The sequence below is a fragment of the Strix aluco genome, chromosome 17 (assembly GCF_031877795.1).
Source record: "Strix aluco isolate bStrAlu1 chromosome 17, bStrAlu1.hap1, whole genome shotgun sequence".
Lineage (NCBI taxonomy): Eukaryota > Metazoa > Chordata > Aves > Strigiformes > Strigidae > Strix > Strix aluco.
In genome coordinates this window covers 9983953-10003146 of record NC_133947.1, presented here as the reverse complement: position 1 = coordinate 10003146, position 19194 = coordinate 9983953, and the positions used below count along the sequence as shown (strand labels likewise).

Genomic DNA, 19194 nt, shown 5'->3' with positions numbered 1-19194 from the left:
AGAAAACATGTTTCCCTCGAACAAGTTTCTAGCTCCTACATCACCAAACCTCTAGCAATACAGCAAGATCAGAAATGAAGCACGTCAACTCTCTGCCCTTCTGCTCTGCAGACTGTCACACGTCTTTATGACCTGCACAAAGGAGCCTATGCTGATGAGGTGTCATTATTCCAAGTTCAGTGTATATGCTCTCTTTGATGTTAAAGACTTGTTCTACATGCCATTTTGTTTAAGGCTGCAGATTCGATTTTGAATGAATGTTTAAGTATGTTCTTTACCGTTTGTTATGGTCATACTGAACTATGAGTCCAGAAGAAATTCCAGCACCTAGCATCAGACAAATGAACTTCTCATGATCATCTGATCAAATGGAGTACAACTAGGGCAAACAATGTCTGTCTTCTGATGTAAAACAATTTTTCACACCCAAATATCAGAGCAAGTGCATTCCATCGTCTGTTAAAATATTTCAAAAAGTACATCTGCAATGATTGCTCTTTTGGAACCCCTGCAAAATCTGCCTGCTTGCAGATGAACAGAACCCAAACACTGCAGTCTGATGGAACTCCACATGGGGAATCTGGGGATCTCTATCAAGGATATATGATACAAGGGAACTTACAGAAACCATGCACCACTAAGAAATGCAGTGTCTGGAAAAAACAGTGCTTCAGGAATTCTCAAACTGTTCACCAACTTTATGAACATTTTTAACATTGAGTTTCTGAAGAAAAGCACCTGTGCTAACATCTGGCTGCTGACAAGGACTGGGTTCATAATCAGAACTAGAGAATGACCTTGCCAGATGATCATGATAAAAAATACACTGATACATTCAAGATTCACAGGCCTTATGTCACTTCCCCACTGCAAACTCCCCCAAGGATACACTGTGATTTGATGATAATGAAAAAGCAGCACTGAGGGTGTTCTTCCGAGCACTTCTAAGCATACTGTAACAAGAGAACCTTACCCAAAACGAAAGACCAAAAAAATACGTTACCCATGTTTTCCCTGGGTAAAGTACAACATACACTCTGAAAAAAGCTCTTCAGCCATGCTGCAGGAGTGCATCACTGCAAGAGAACAGCTGGCTTTTTCTCCAGAACACCCGAAGCGTGCTGCAAGGACTTCTGGTGGTGCAAAATACCATATACCATTTAAAAAAACCTGGTTTTGGCACCATGGAAACACCTTCAGGAGTATTGTTTCTGAGGCACAGGGTTTTTTTATGAATGCCTCTGCTTCACCAGAACAGTCCCAATCAGGGAAATGGAGCTTTGGAAGCCCAAGTAGAAAGGAACTAAGACTCGCTCTGAACCACAGTTGCCACTGGCATCTCCCTGTCACTTGCTGGAGATTCACTGTGGAACCCTTTACTGTAACAGGGCACAGATCCCACCTCCCTCACTCCCAAATACCCACAGTGAATCTCGTCTTCTAAATCCTTGGTACAGTCTGCACACAAGGACAGATTATTTTCTCCTCTCCTTATAATCTTCTGTTGACTGTTCCTTACTCAGACTTGAGGTACCACAATGCTTCTAATGTATTCCTACACTTCCTTAAAGTAATTATGAATGAGACCAGCTTTTTCTATATATTCTGAATTGAATATATGTTCTGCTTCCTTCTGCATAAGCTGCTTCTTCCCTAGTGGATCATGAAACAGTTGATGTTCACATTATTTGCAGTGCACTCCACAGACAGCAACGTAAGCTGATCTCAGTCCAATTGCCTCTATCAGAAGACAAAGTCTCACCCGCACTCATTCCTATGCATTACAGTTTCATAATTCCCGTATTGTTGCATGTTTGATAAATAAGGAACATTACATAATTAGTACATTTAACAGTAATAAAATTACAAAATTATATGTTCATATACAAGAAAACACTACCAATAACTACATATACCAGGCTTGAATTCAGTCAAATGACAGGATGTTAACATTTCTGCTTATTCAGTACCACTCTGAAACACAGCAGATAATTTGACAGCATCACTCAAAAGCCATCTAATTTTGATACCCTCCCTAATGAATACTAATATATTAGTACAGCACATCTTGTTGGTAGGCAATGATTCTAGTGAGTACTCAAGGCTTTAAGTAAGTTCACCAGTATGTTTTTCAGCAGCTGACACTCAGTCCTCACGTCTAATACAATTCTGGGCATGGTCTCAATATAACACTGTCCAACACTATTTTAATAATTGTCACAGCATAAATAAAAATTAAACAAGGGGGGGGGTTGTTGGTAAAGCTCTATGAGTAATAAATGGCTGTATAATTGCTGTCCACTCAAACCTGATGAACTACGAGAGCACGAATTTTGATTATGAAAGCATAATAGAACATATTTTGATAGAAAGTTGGCCTGTGGCTTAATGCAGTTAATAAGAATTTGAAGAAATGGCTATTATGTATGTGCTTTCTAATTTTCAAACATCTCAGGAGGGCTGCTCCAAGTGAAAAAAAATGTGGAACTTCAAACTATTATACATGTAAATTAGGTAACTTTGCATTTAAATGAGTCCAGCTTGCAACTAGGTGTATATAATAACTGATCTTACATATACAGTATGCTCACACGTTAGTCAGAGAATGGCACACATACATGATTGAAAATTGGGCCAAGTTAAAAACAAAACACAAATACACCACAGGAAGAATTTCACAGTATAACAAATAAATTACAATGAGAGGAGCAATGGTAGGATCATAAGCTGCAGTTGCACAGTGCTTTCCTGGATCACCTAGCAGTACCAATCTGACTGGATCAGGCTGGCACACATGATGCAGCAGGAGAACAAGTAATACAGCTAGCAGGCATGAAGTCAGATGACAAAAGTAACTCATCAGAACGTTCTAAACAACCTGGAACTGGCAGAGTGAATTTGTATCATACGACTACTTCACATTTTGAGTATCTGACACTCTTGAGCTAGCATTATGAGTCCAAAAGCCAGATTTTATTTATTAATTTTGAACTACAAAATGCAGGTACTCATTTATTCCACGGTAGAAGGCTGTAACTTGTACCTTTTTCTGCATTTCTGCAAGATAAGCCACCGCACATTACCTTTCATTTACTGAAGGATAAATGTATGCACAGACAGTAACTACTGTAAATGATGTATTTTCCTTTGTTTTTAATTTTGATCTTTGAGGTTTTCAAATTTTTAAAAAATTTTAAAATGCACATAATTATTCATTTACTTGAGATTGTACTGCTTTTTTGAAACATTTGGAACCAAAGAAGACAAACTCTCAGCAATAAAATGTGATCAGCTGGGTGAGGAAAAAAAGGAAAAAATTATTCAATGGGAAAAGGAAGGGTTTCTAAAAATAATTTGTTGTTTAACTGAGTTTGATGTGGCTTCCATTGTTCTAACCTCATTCACAAGTTTTTTCCCACCCTACCTACAACTTTCATACAAGACGCACATTGTCATAGTATTGCCACAAGCCTTCGAGATTAGGGCTGGCTAAAGGGCATGGGAGCTTATGACAGGAAACTGCATTTTCAGATAGCGTTAAGTCATTGTACTTACAAATTTTAAGAAAACATTTCCCAGTTCATGCTGAGACTGAGGTTCTGGTTGTAAACAAAATTCCAGGGCAGCCAGGAACTCCTTGTGAACACCAAGAATGTCTTCAATGTTAGAAAATAAGATCTGAAATATAAAGATAAAAATATTGCTAGCTGTTAGTATATCTCAGAGTGTTTTGTTAAAATAGTAGCACCAAAATATTGCAGCTCTAGACTTGCCATGATAGGATCTAAAACAGACAGGGACTTGTACAGAGTGAATTACACTGTATTTGCCCCTTTCCTGGCCCCCAACGGAAATTTTTATTGCTACTGAAGTACCTGCTGTAAATTAAAGTTATCTTTCCAGACACCTGAGCATGATGAATGTGAGCAACCTCTTTCAAGTCTAGAGAAGACTTCATACGAGACCAACCAGGTGAACAGAATCGCTAGGACCAAACACACTTTTTCAGGAGATAGAAGCAGAAAGTCATTTGCCTTTCCTTCCCATGCATCAGAAATCATTTTCTGGAAGAAAGGCACTTGAAGCTATCACGCACAAAGATGCACCTCTAAATAAGAGACTAAATCTCTGCCACATGGGATCTAGCATTTCACTGACAGGAGTACAGAATAGTGGAAAACACTTTGCAAACCACAAGAGCAGCATTTTAGAGTTCCCTTTCACTGATCTCAGTGGTTCTCAAAGGTGTATGTAATGGGATAGAGGCCCCTAGTTTAGACATATACTAAAAGGTAATTGTGCAATCTCGCAGCTCAATGATCCCTAATGATTTAAATATACATGTGCTAAGGGGAATAAACTGCCAGGGTGAAAGCTGCGATAAACACATGACTTTTCTAAGTCTTAACGATTTTCATACAAAATATGAGAAGAAAGTGAGAATACACATATGGGAGATGGAATGCTACCTACACAGGGGGAGAAGTCCTGATGCATGGTGACACAGCCATCAGGATTGACAGCCACTGGAGGAAAGCCTGAATGGGCAAAATAAATCCTGGAGCCTCCAGTGACATACATATTGCCAACAACATTTTCTATCACTTTGCTTTAACTATGCCACTTGCAAAGAGAAGTCAAATCAGCTTTCACATTGGAAGCAGCCTCCCATGTCTTGCACAGTGAGTGGGTGACACTCCTCTGAACCCCAAAGCATGCAGCCTCACAGAGCCAGCCTTCATCTTTCTGGTGTTCAATGTGGGCAGTGATTGAACCTTAACATCTTCCAACACTTCCCAAAGCACCTTATCATAACACTAAGCTTTTCAACTTCATGCAGTGGAATTTATTCACCAGATGTGACAGATTCAGTCTGGTGACTGGTGATGTGGCAGTAATTCAGAAAAACAATAACCTGTCAATTAAGTCTAATTATTAAAGACAAGAATGAAACCTCAATTCCTAGTTAAAAAAACATTTTCTCTCTGGTTTTGCAAGGGTAGACAAGATCAGGAATTCAAGGAGCCTTTCTCTCGGCACGTACCCAGGTTCAACTCTGTATCTTCTGTTATTCAAGGATGGGCAGAGTATTTCTCTCAAACTCCTTCTGCAAGCATGTGCAGAGAGGAGCCTGTTGCATCTTCCTTGTCTTTGCTCTGCTCTCACTTCAGGAATACTGAGATACAGTAGTATGCACCATCATTACTGCATACTTGTGCCTCAAAGCTCCTTTCTAGCTCTGATAAACTAAAAGATTCCAATACACTGAATGGGCTCTGAACCAAAATAAAGGACAGGGAGCTAGGACCATTTGCTTCCAGAAAACTTCCCGTGCTAATTCAAGCAGAGCATAGGATGGTTCTGTCACACAGCTGAAACTGATGTGATGACATGGTAGCCTCTGTCTGCATGGCTTTGCCAGAAGCTGTGCTAAAAGGGGATTAACAAGGAAGAGGAAAACATCTGTCAAGAATGATTTTATCCCATCACAAGCAGTCTTCAGGGGGTATTTTTTGATCCAAGGAATATCTGTGTAATCTAATGAATTCCATGGTGGTCAGTAGAGCTCTGCTTGCAGCAGAATTTGCAGACAAGAATAATCACTTGGAAATCAAGGCAGCAGAGAAACCTTGACTGCATGTGCTTCTCTATCTAATACACAGCTACTGTTTACAAGCCTCAGGTGAGGATCTATGTCTGGCAGCTTCCATACACCCTCACGTTGCACTGCCTTCAATCTACTCTATCAGTAAAGTGACATCACTGCCCTACTGTGAATGTAGCATAATACTAACATATCAACAGAGTTATTCCCACATGAGGCAGCAAATAAAATAAAAACATTTTTTAATGATGTTGCTGCAGCTGTTAGTCACTGGAGTATTGTAAAATCTGGGCCTGGCACAGGACTCAGTGTGGCCTTTCTGGAACGGGATACAGTGGCCTAAGATTTCAGTAATCTTCAGTGCTTTGCACCAGCTGTAGGAGAAACCTGCAAAAATAATACTGGGAGCAATAACACAAATTATCCTAAGAAGCACCTTCTCCTTTTGCTCAGAGGGGAGTGACTTCCAGAATACCCTGTATTTTCCTCTAGACATTTCTGCTGCATGAAGAGAGGAAAAGACAGGCTTCTTTCAGAAATTCCCAAACCATTTATACAGTCTCTGCTACCATCTTTGCTGCTACAAGCCACTTCGCAGCTCTCTGGTAACTCAAGAGACATAATATTAGCAAGCAGAGTTACCAGAAGTCCCGACATCACCTTGTTTGTCCTGCCTCTACCAGCAAGGAGTGAGAAAGGAGAAGGAAAGAAAGAACAAATACCTTTCAACTGCAGGAAAAAAAATTAAATTATCTGGGGTAGGGGGAGAAGGGTGGTGGGAGGGGGAGAAAATATTGACTCTGATCACGAAAACTGTGCCTTTGTGATTTTATTTCACCAGCAATAGGTTTAGGCCATTTATTACTGAAGAGAAGCTCTGTTATTGAAAGCTGGGTATTGTAATAATAAGAATAAATGAGGTCTCACTATGGCCTCAAAAAGACCCCCCAGGCACTTCAAGAACGACACAAAAATGAAGTGGTACTTCCCCAGAGGAGTGTGATGAAGCTTCAAATACAAATACATTTAAATCAGCAAAGAAAATATGGATTTCTCTTCACAGGCTCTGTGGGAACTGCATTTGATTATGTGGCAGTCATAATTAATATTCATTTTGATGATACAGGAATAATAATAGAATAATAACTTTCATCAACATCTGCAGCTGTTCAAATTGGCAAATAGTTGGTAGGTTTATTCCTCAGGCAGAGCTCACTTTTTGCACACTTCTTCACACACGATATCTATTGTCACTCATCACTTGTCTACTTTTCTCTTCAGCCACCCCCAAACTTACTTCAGACTCCAGATGGGACGTTCTTGGCGAGTGGGGACTTCCAAATTTGAAGACAGCAAGAGGTTTAGCTCCACAAAGCTGCCAAGCTGTATCGCTACCAGCCCCTTCTGATGCCAGTCAGTCAATACTACAGTATTGCTAGCCCGTAGAATGAACAGCAAAAATGGGGGCTAGAGCCCTGCTGGGATCTCTGTGCATTCAAGTAATACTAGTATGTGAGGAACCATACTAGAAATGGAGGAACCAGCCCTGGGGAAACACATGCCAGCTGCAGTAGTGCTGGCTGGTGTGATATACCTATTATTGCTGTGCCCCACTCCAAATGTAAAGGGTAAAGTTGATTTAGGAGCTACAGCACCAAATGCAAGCCCAGTAAGCCCCTAATGGCAAACAAACTGCACTCTGTCCCACTGATCATCAGGTTTCACCTGCATATGTGTACAAAGAGGGTTTTAGTTTCACATGCATATGTGTACAAGGAGCATTTTTAAGCCAAATTACTACAAGAAAACGTTGCTTGTATTTATGAAAATAACAAACAGCAAGGTCTCCTGTGACCATAGGCTCTAGAGAAGCTAAGACCACAGAGCTGTGAGGTACATGTCCTTTATCTCTTTCCAGCGTAAAATTCATTCAGGAACTCCCTCATGCAAGGGTCTCACGTTACTCAGCCCTCCCACAAGAACCCAAATTCCTTCCCACTAGAACATAAAGGAATATTCCTGCCTCCTTCTCATAAGTCCTATCAATTTGAGATTCGTAAAAGACAGCAGAAACAAATTGGCTAAAACAGACAAGGGCTGTGCATTCCCTGCCTTTCCTCTCAAAGACACTGAAAAGCCCTCTCTGTCCTCTACCCACCATTTCACAAATCTTGCCAAAAGTTAGTATTTCTGACAACACTACGCTGTTGTCAGATTTCACTGAAATTAGCTGGTGGGATGAAAAATTGCTGGAAGATGACAGCTATATGAATGGGCAAACAGATTGACAGATAAACTGTCAACATGAGCCTCTTTTCCTTAGGGAAGCAGTTTAATAATAAGGATCAATATGACATAAGGATATTTGATATTCATATCCCTGAATCTAGCCTTTTGTTATGTATCACTTTCCCTACCAAGAAAATTGGGAAGATAGAAGAAATACCTTAACATTCTCCTCTGTTATGTACTTCTCAGCTTTGTCCACAGCATTCTGGCGGATCCGGTGAAGAAATGCCTACAGAGATAAAAAAAGATTATGTTCAAATGGCTTGATACAGCTTGATTCTACTCTTTTATATCCTCTAGGTTCCCATCAACACAGTGTTGGTGATTACCTTTAAGACTGAAAGAATGCAAACATTTACCAAATCATTACCACAGTTCTTGGACTCAGGGCTACATTCAGCGCAACACAAAAGACATTTCCTATAGTGTTGCTGGGCTTTGCCTGGCAATAAATGCCTTCCCTCTGTTGAAACTTTTAGACTTAATTATCTGTTACTACCAATAGACTACAGCGAGGGTCTGTTTGTTTTTTCTTTGAAGGTTTCCCCTCTAAGATGCAGCTGGTTTGACTTCTGGAGGCAGCATGCCTGACACACATCTGTATATCAGCAAGAAGGACTGCAAAGGACGACAAAAGGACATTCATGCTGCTGGAGCTGAGGCATGTCAGAGCTATGAGCTAGGGTTATGGACAAGTTCAACAGACTCAATATGTGGGGAAGGGAAATGGAAATTGCCAGACAACGCCTGGGCCACATTATCTTGTTCGCTGTATTTACTTTGGTTAAAAACGGACAAAGCAATGCTGGAACTTTTCACCGAGGCCTGGTTTCCCCTTCCCTCAGCTCTGCACAACTGTGGCTTTAACAGACAAATCAATAAAAAGCTCTGGGCCAAATACAAATGGACAGCGATCCCAGTTTCAGCCTTCAAAGCCTAAGTCTGCCTACTGGAAGTGGGGACCTACTTGCATTTGCACTGAACATACCCACATATTTGATTCAGTGGGAAGGGTTTAGCAAAGCACACTGCATGGGATTTCTACCTCAAATCTCCACTGTTTTAGCAACTATTGGCTAAAGGGCCAACTGAGAGCCAACCTCCCACAGGCATCAGAAGAGAGAGATGCAAATACCTGCAGGTGAGACTGAAGGGAAGCCAGTGAGGACAGAAGCTGCTGTGATAAACTACATGACCCATGCACAGAAGGGTAGAGGGCTTTCCTCTCTGTTCTTGTTAGTGGTTTCTGACTTGCCTCCCACACAAAGGAGTGAGCCCTGGGGAGTGCTGTGAACAAGGAAGAAAGGAACTTTTCTTACCTACCTGAGACAGAGAGGGGAAGCGGGTCATTTCTTTGTATTTATGGTACAAAGCAGCTTTGTTACAGCTTGAAAATAAAAGGCTTTTAAAAGTTGAACTATTCCTGAGCAATGCCCATGTCAGCTGATGCACACTCAGCTTTTTCTTTTTTCCTTTTGCCTGTTGGGATTGGCAGCAGCTTACAACCTGATAAGAAGCAATGTCACTGAACCAAACTTAGAGAGGCCTTCGCCTCTGGTATTTTGGTTGGAAGACAGAGAGCATGTCCCTCTGTCTGACTTCCAGCACTAAAAAGGGGATATCTCTCTTTCTGCTTAGCCATGGCTCTCTGTCATTTGTCAGCCATTCATACTTCACAGGACAGGCACTAATAAAAAAAGATTAATTAATGAGGTGCACAGGCCCTACATTTTTTTTTTCAGTCCTGAATTCTCAACCTGCTTTTGAACAAATTTCAAGGACTATAACCACGTTGCTCCTCTTGTATTGCTAAACAGGAAGGAGATCCTGGCTAGATTCCAGCTAGATATGGAGAGCTTAGAGCAGGTTGTGTGAACTAAGAAGTCTGAAGAACAGATTCCTGTGTTAAGGGGACAGGACGTGTGCCAGAAGTGGAAGAGGCATTTTATAAGAACCAGCCAGTCTACCTTGCCAATAATCTGGTCAGGAACCGCTGCAATGTTAATGTACTGCCCAGCACCTTGGCAACAGTCAGGAAACTGTCTGAGATGAAGTGTTCAGCATGATGACTAATGGCAAGAGGATTGACAGGAATAGCTGTTGCCCTCCCACTTCGGTGTTGGGTGTGATATCTGAGCATTAATAATCAGGCATCTGATTTATATGAGGTAGCACATCATATTAAAGTCACTCATTCTCAAAAGATAAGCTGGGCAGACTTTTCCTTGCTTTAATCACATCTCTGTTTAGAGACAACAAATCCATTTCAAATGATTAAATAATCTACAGGGTTAGCAGCTCCACTGGTGACTAATAGTTACCTGCATTTTAGTCCCAGTATGGTGTGTCTAATAATAGAAAGCTGGTAAACAGAAGTGCAAATCACATTAGCTGTTACAGGCTAGTCAATAAAAAAGCAGAGTCTGTGTTAATCTAAAAAACAGCTTTTCTGTGATGCTTGTCTGAAAAGATCATTTAATGTGAGCGTGAGAAAGGGAGAAAAGGAAAGAGAAAAATCAAACAAAAAATTATAAAGGCATAGAAGCAGGAAGAGAGTAGAAAGGATAAAAGACATAAGAGGGAAAGAGGCAGTCAACTTTGTATAGTTTGTCAAATCTTCTACAGCCTCTGATTTGTCTTGATGTGCATGAACAGCAGCCTCTCAAGTAATAATAAAACAAGACAGTTACAAGAGATATTGGTCCTAGAAATTTAGTAGTCTACTTTCCAAAATGCAAACTCCCCAAAAACATCAAAATTTAATGGATGCAGAACTACTTGTTCCCCAGTTTTCAACACCTTCTCAAGTGCAAACAGAATCTTTTGCAACAAAGCATGATGAACACAAGCTATTAAACAGCAGCTCATAGAGCTAACGTTGCATGCCCTGTTCACATGACAATACCACTTTCCTTCCAAACCACTTCTAGCCTGGAAAAAGCAGTCCTTTTCCCAGAGATGTTGTTCAGACATTCAGGTCAGTGTTTTCCAAACTTCTCAAGTGATTTTCTGTGCTACTGGTTTTACTAGGCTCTAAGCACATCTGTATCAACACCATCCCTCTATTCACCCGGTGACACAGAGTCTAAGACCCATTATACAAGTAGAAGGCAACTCTCTTTGGGAAACATAGCTACAGGGAGTGGTAGGATCTTTTATTAGACCTATTGATTTATCTGGAAAATCAGACGGGTATTTGGGCCAGGACATGAAAAAGGTGATGAAAAAAAAGAGAGAGGGGGGTGATGGTGAATATTAGAAAACTTGCCATGCCCATATCTTGTTTATATTCCAAAATATATTGTTATTAAAGAGTCACCTAAAAATGTTTCTGAGGCAAATGCTCTCCCTGGCTGCTCCAACCTCTTCACACTCTACACAACTCACACATGAATTCAAGGGGTCTAGTCCTTACTGTTTTCCATCAGGAACTTTCAGGGACCCCTCAGTATAACCCTCTTCATCCACAACACTTCTGATCTCTGCAAAAATGAGCTCACTATCCTCCAGAGATCTTCGAAAGCATAGGGGCCAGCTTTCTTGGGAGCTCTTGAAAAACATTCCTAGGACTTAGGGACTCTGAAAATCGTTCCTTGGACACAGCAGGATTATCACGATCACCTCTCCACCGCAAACAAAGCAGAACTCTCTATTGTGGTGTGCTGTTGGTTTCCTTCACTTATAGACTATCAGGGATTCAGGGAAGGACAGCAGCTTATGATACACACTATACCGAAACAACAATCACACATCAGATCAGTAAGATACTGTTGAAGAGCTAGGAAGAGATGAACAGGCAACAAAAGTAGACTTTGCTTCCTTCTATCTGCTTGTTATATGCTGGTCAGGACTGATATGAGGTTAAAAATTTCACAAAAAAACAGAGATGAGAAGATGGCAGAAAACATGCCATCTTTTCTTCTTATCCCCACAGATGCTGCATGTGCTCTCTTGCCTTCTGTAGTGTTCTGATGTGCTCACACTGGGCCAGGTCTCCGAGCAACCCAAGCTGTATGGTGGACTACTGCTCGCACAACAGAAGAGGGGAGAAGGACTGGTAGAGCCCATGGGTCCAGAACAAAAACAGGTCACAGCACAATGTAGGGAAAAAATGGGAAATCATGCTGATAAATTTTCATTCTCCTGAAAAAGGTCTGTGAAGGTCTCCTCTTTCGTGCATATGTGCTAATCATTAGGAAAACAGCCCACAGAGGATTTGTTTTTGTTTAAAATTCTACTGCTGCATCAACATAATATTTATTTGTGCACTGTGACTTGTTGCCCTAGAGGTCTGCTGCTTCCAAACTCAGCAGGCCATGTCTGATGCTCCTCATGTCATGCATAAACACGGTTTGTATTTTGTCTTACAGTACAAATGCCTTGCAGGATTCAACCAAATATATGACAAATTAGAATGAGTGGAGTGAAATGCTTCCTTTCTGCACCATGTCATGTTGGATAGGTTCCTTCCAATAAATACTAATACAAACATGTTACAAATCTAGAATGCAATTTAGGTATAAAAAGTTCATTTCAGTAAATAAGTACTTTTTAATGGCCACTTTTTCATGAAGGTGTTTTGTTCTTCAGTTGACTATCCTTACAGTCTACTGTTGCAATGAAACCTTGCTGCTTTGAGTGTCTTTGCTGCACCTCTGAACCACAAAAGCACAAAGCATACTGTAAGCAAGGAATCTGTTAATTGTAAGTTGTTCTTACACGAAACAGACTGAAGCAACTGGGATTTCTCTCAAATGCTTTTCAAATGGCCCTTATTGAACTTTAACTTGCAGTCTTAACTTCATGAGGGAAAATTAGTGTTTATCACCTTCTATGTAGCATAAGTAACACATGGCAAAGACTAGAGATGAGACAGTGAGAGTTTGCTCGTGCCCCTTCTCAAAATTCATGTCTAAGGCAGGTACTTCCTCAAATGTTCAGAAATAGCAAGAGATTTCTGATTAAACAGCAAAGCAGGCAAACTGTGCATAAGCCCAAGGGAAACGAAAGGGAGAACAGAAACAGACAAAACAGTGATGAGGCAACTGGCTACCATATCCAGAAGGAGCAGTATCTGAAAGCACAGTCCTATGAAACCCGTTTTCTGAAGAGGTGACTGAAATGTCATATTGCTCTTAAGAGACTAGTGAGACAATTTTGTTAAACTTGTGATCAGGACTGATTCAGAACAATGGAGGGATCTAGATTAGCCTAGTATTTTCAGTGTTAAAATTAATAAATTGTTTTACACTTGTGCAATCAATTGTTTAAAGCTTCTTGCAAGTGCAGACATTTTGATTCCAAGAAAACATGCTCACAGTGAAAAATGAAGAGGTGACAGACAATGAATTTCATCATTTGACCATCACAAGCACAGGAGCTACGCATTAATCTGTCTCTGACAACACAGAGTAAAACTTGTCATAAAGACTTGAACAAGAACTTGCAAGTATAAAATTTCAATTTATTTTTTTTTCACCACTTGAATAAGTGTTGCCACTAAATGCGGCTGTTAGATAAGCCTTTGCCTCCATTGCAGTACAAGTGAGATACCAAAAAACTCCCTTCTCTTTAGCAAATAAGTTTGAAAGTCCTGTGGACTTGCTCTACTGAAATAGTCTGATGATTTAAAATGAATGTTTGCTGAAGTTTGTTTTAAGAGCATGTGCATCCTTGCTCGTGTTACTCAATTGTTAGCTTTGAACCTTGTCATCCTGATCATGTTCTTTTGCTTTCTATCAGATATGCAGTTTATAAGCTAAAGCTCTACACAAATGACAGGAAACAAATATCCTGCATCCTACATCTGAACTGCCATTCTCACCTGCACTGAAGTCTTGAAGACAATGCAATAAATAATCTTAAAATAGCATAACAATGACTGAACAGGGCTATTTACACAAAATAACTCCATCACAACTTTTTTTCCCCCCTTCATAACAACTAAGTGTGCCTTTCTATGGAAAACTAAGTCTTTCAGCACTTCCCTTTAAGTATGTTGTAAACATCCAAATGCAGATCTCGCACTGAATGGTAGCACAGCTTTGGGTTACCAACCAATTAGGAATCAAGTCACTTCAACTGGAGGTGAACCTACTTCAGTTCTATTGTTCCTAGAGTGGTCTGCAGTCCTGTGCGCTGTTAACCAAGATCTACTAACTTCCATTCTAGAGACAGCTGGATTTAAAAGACAGATGAAGACATTCTTGTGTAAATTCAGACAATTGGTTTTCAAACGTCTCTTACCTTCCTGGACAAAAGCTAGCATATACATGTAGAATACCGGGCCTGATTCAGGTTTTTCAATTGTGAAATTTCAGTTAGAATATTGGAAATCAGAAGCAACTTCTTTGACCTCAATAGCATTACACATGTAAAATGGAGCAAGACTGAAGCAACTCTACTACTTTTGAAGAGTATATTACTGTACTTCTTACACTGTAAAATGGCAACCCTGTGTTCACTCATTGCTCAATTACTGGCTGCTATATTAACATTTTATATAAAAATACATTTTAAATTATCAGCGTCTGGTAAAGGAAGAAAGAACGTAAGCATCAGACGAGTGCATTATACTGAAATTCCTGCATAGAGTATTTCACCTATGAAGAATATTTTTCTCTAGATCCTCTTAAAACAATAAAGAGCCACAGCTGTGACAGTGAGCAACTCTGCAAAAAGTAGCTCACATCTACAGCCAAATTAATTCATCAGCAAACAGCTGAACCGGGACTTGCCTGATAGGCAGAGGTGTTTAGTAAGAGGAAATAGCATCAGAAATATCTTTTATTGCCCTAATTTCAGGCTTCCTGTGTATCAAATTGGCTTGAAAGCCTCAAAGCTTATTGGTACATGTTTATTTTTTGATCTATCCCCTGAAGAAGAACTAAACTATTAGCTAACCAAGATGATATAAAAAAAAAAGAGTAGTCATGTACATTACAGAATATCAAACACATTCTCTGCAAACAGTTCAGGCTGAGCTGTAAGCTTGCATCACTGCCTACCTTAAGCAGAAGGTCAAATAGACTCTACGGTACAGTTATTTAAATGACACTTCTTTTCCAAAAATTACAGCCCTTAACTACTTATACCGATTACCTATGCTCTGTGATACTCATTTCACTATTTTTGAAAGCAAATACAAAGATCTCTGTCTTCAGAACGATTACTCCTGTATCTCTGGGGACAATGACTTTCTTGCTCATATGCCCCAACTCCACTCCTCACACCCACACTTCCTTGTTTTAATTAGATTTTTTTCATTCCAGTGTTGTCATTTAGAGTAACAATCATTTCACACGTGCAAAAGCATGGATGTTACAGCATGAATCATCTCTTCCCACAGAAGACTGCATGACCATTTGCAAAAACAGTAGACTCCATCTCAGGTGAAACTTCAAAGACCATCAGAAAACAAATGCAGCTTTCAGCTGCAAAATCCAGATGTATCACAGGGGAGAGATCTTTTTTATCTGAAGCATGCTTTCAACAGGTATTTTTTTATAATTGGATAAACATATAAGCAATAAATACATGTATACCTATTACAAGACTCCCACTGATACTGACAATTTAATAAACACTAACTGAACACTGATCATGGCAATTTGAAACCTCTTCCCCACTTCTTAGTCTGACATACAGTGAATCCTGATAAATACCAAATGAAATATGGTGAAGCATTCAGAAACTCAGCTGTTTAAAATTATGTAAGTGTATGTATGTGTAAAATGCTTGAATACATAAACTGGATTATTTCTTTATACACTGCATAAGAGAAATAGCCACTGCTTATGTAAGCTATATGCCTGAGATGGTTCCAAAAAAATCAAACTGATTTGTCCTTAACCAATCCTGCATTTTAAGGCTCATGCAGTTACGACCACACTTCTCTGATTTATCTTACATCTGTCTTGCCATTGAGTGTTATACTGTGTATAACATCAAAGTTAATGAGAAACAGTTGCAAAACACTGGCATTGCAGAGCACTGGGATTTCCAATGGTGCTTGAGGGAGTCAGACATTCCAATTGCTTTTTACTTAGACTCTCTTGACATGGGTCCACCACAAAATGGTTTCTGGCAACAAATCACTGTGGCTAGGATTCACCTCCTCTAATTGCACCCACCTAAAAGTTGAAGCCTACCCTAAGTTAGTGATACAGGTTCCCTCTACAAAAAAAAAAAAAAACAATGGGCAGGCAACTTCAGAGGATGAGTCACTGCACTCTAGGAGTGATGTTTAAGAAGAAAGGCTGAATTACCCTCTAGAAATGCCTTTCTCTTTCCATTAAGAGAGAGCCTGGGTGACAAGTTTAGATTAGACCACCCTCCTTGCCTGTACCAGTTTCACAGCATCTGCAAATGCAAAGTTCCAGGGCAATGAGTGTTACTGAATCGTTTCTAAATGTGAACCAGTGACTGTGTCTCTCAGCATGGATGCTACAAACATGGGGGCATTGCAAGTTGACACATGCAAAATTAATGCACACAGACATTCTCAACACAGTAGTATTCTGGGACTCATCACAAGTGAATTGATCTAGCAGCACTTCCCAGAAAAAGTAATTTTCAAAGAAAGCTCCAAAAAAATCCCAGACTATATTTTTATTTCCAGTGTACTGATGTTTACACCGGAATTCTGCAACAACAAAAAAAGGTCAGACCAAATTCATTCATGCATTGACTGATGAAGGAAGGTGAAAGCAAAGGGAAGTGAGAGTGAAATACAGTTGCAGTGTTTCTCACTGCAAAGAGAGATCCCTTTCTTAAGGAGGGCTTGTTTTCATTTGAATTACAAAAAACTTTTTGTGAAGTGAAAGAGAGGCTGGTGCTGCAGAGAGGTCCATTGTCTCTTCTCTACCATTGCCCTGACCTCTGCTATCTCCTCCTCCCCTCAGTCACTATTTGCATCCTCAGGCAGGTCAGAAGATCTTTATTCATTTCAGGGTGCAACAAAAGCTACATTTTTCACCTTTGAAATCCTTCAGGACTCATTTCTACTTATTTCTTTGTATCTCTTGTACCTTGTCTCTCTTGACTCCTCTTTATACTCTCCCTCCTCTCCAACACTACCCCTAAATTGCTTTGAATCATTTTTGTAGATGTAAAAAAAAACCCGCACCCTCTTCTTTGCAGACACACAGCTTAAACATGGCCTTCTGTATCAAGCCTGTATGACTCCAGCTCATTTTTAATATCAACAGAAAATGTATTTGTTTGGATTTGCAAAGGAGCTTAAGAAAGTTATGCACCTAATTCTCTCAAACCTTTGGAATATTCTTCCTTTTACTGGCCTCTTCATGTCTTTCTCCCTGTCCTACAATCATGAGATGATTTTGATGATCTTACGACACCATGGAACTCTTCAAAATGCTTTCAGGATGCAGGGTGTTTGAATAGTGTGTTTTACTTCATTCCTCTTTTATGTAGAGGAATAAATCCTGACAAGTCTGTGTCTGCTTAGCTTTTTATGCTACTTTAACAAAAGTGTGCTTCAGGAGTAAGGGCCCAGTAAACTACACATAAATACTTCAGGATTTGACCCATATTACTTACATTCACTATGTCCATAACTGAGAGAAGCCTGCAGACTGCAACCACTTCTAGATTAGTGATGTCTCCAGCTACTAAGATGCTATCAGTACCAGGGAATGTTTAATCATGTTTCAGGCTCTATACAGCTACTCCTTTTTCAAGAGGGAGGTAGAAGCATCAGAGTAACTAGAAACATCAAGTGGTCCCCAAAAACAGTAAAGTCCAGACATTGAATGTAATTGCAGCAAGCAAGATTCTAATCTAAGCTAAAGAACTTTAGTATCAGAAGGATTATTCTCTCCCTTTTCAACTCTTTCTCTTTCCAGTGATGGTGTCTTAATATATTAAACACTAAATAGACAAGATAGAGAAAAACTTTAAAATTAAATACAGTATCAAAGTCCATGGAATCTTTACATTAGTTGCAACATCGGCTAGGGCTTCACCAGTGCTATCACCCTCAGCAGGTAAGGATCATAGAGAATAGATAAAGGCTTTAAAAATGTTGAATCTTGTCTTGCCTACTCAGTTTCTGAATATGTGTAATGAGCCAATCATTTCAGAGCCACAAAGTTAACAATTTTGCTTCAAGTGAATAGTCAGACAAACAGAACTCTCAGTATGTGCAGGGGTGTAAATCCACATAACTTTACTGATTTGCATGTGAGTAGACCCACCTGACAATCTGGCCCTTAGTCTTCCAACTGAGTTTATGTGATGATATTGATAATACCAATTTTCAAGCTTAGATTGAATCTCTGAGCTGAATGAAGCAGACCAGTTCAGCTTACTGCCATCAGGTTCACTGACACTTGTTCTAAATTATGTTGTGAATCTACACTGGGCCCAAGTACCATGATCTCAGGTGACCCACAAACTTGATCTACATTGCAAACACGTAACAAAATCTCAGGATCCTGTTTCACTAGGAACATGTTGTCTATGCCCAGCTGATATGTACTTAGAGTCTCATAAGCCAGTTTTGCATCAGACCGTGGATATAAATATTGAGATTGCTTTTACGGGTATCTTCTCAAGAAGATATCTATCTGACCTCAATTCATGTGTGTATAAGCAGTTAACAAGCTGAACGAGCAGTATTCCATGCACTGACTTACACATGCTGTGTTTCTATCAGGTTGTCTATCAAATCAAACTCTCAAATGCACATATAATGTATAAATAGTTGTGCTTGATTCTTAAAAGGGCCCAAGAGTACAAGCTGACTGAACAGAATTGTACCTTCTCAACCGATAAAATTCAGAGCTACAAAAGAACCAATCAAAATGTCAAAAATATGCATTTCACTTTAGAGAGGTCCTCAGAAGTACTTGCATCGGATCTGTTTATGCACTCACAGGTTTCTGTTAATCAGTCTTCACAGCTGAGGTAAAATGGGAAGCCGTGAAATCTGTAGGTGCCTTATCCAGAAAACTAGTGTTGGAATTGGCAGCAACTACTAGAAATCCCAGTGAAACTCCTGATTTCCTGAGTTCAGACATATTGGCCACCAGATTTTAGGCAGCAAGTAACTGCATTTGAGAATCTCCATGCAGGTATACTAGACACAGGTGCAGTAGTTATTTCTAGTTTAGGAGACTATCCCCATATCTGCCTGTGCAGCAACCACAGTCAGCTCTCCTCAGGCTCTTTACAGGCAGCAGTGTCTGTATGGGCTCCCTGGCTAGGGCTATAAATTCTTATGGAACTTTTCCTTCTTCATAACCAGCAAGTGGGGCTCTGGTGCAGGATACAAGTAT

The 19194-nt window shown here is 39.9% G+C and overlaps 1 protein-coding gene across 2 annotated transcripts in view; it reads right to left on the bottom strand.

Annotated features, from left to right (window-relative positions):
• PREX1 (phosphatidylinositol-3,4,5-trisphosphate dependent Rac exchange factor 1) overlaps positions 1–19194 on the bottom strand; it is a 172816-nt gene that overhangs the window by 96588 nt on the left and 57034 nt on the right. For both annotated transcript variants that reach the window (XM_074842850.1, XM_074842852.1), the window contains exons 2-3: positions 8052–8123; positions 3556–3678 (exon numbers count right to left, since the gene is read on the bottom strand). In XM_074842850.1, the coding sequence (XP_074698951.1) occupies positions 3556–3678; positions 8052–8123 (195 nt within the window). The remainder of the gene's footprint in view (positions 1–3555; positions 3679–8051; positions 8124–19194) is intronic.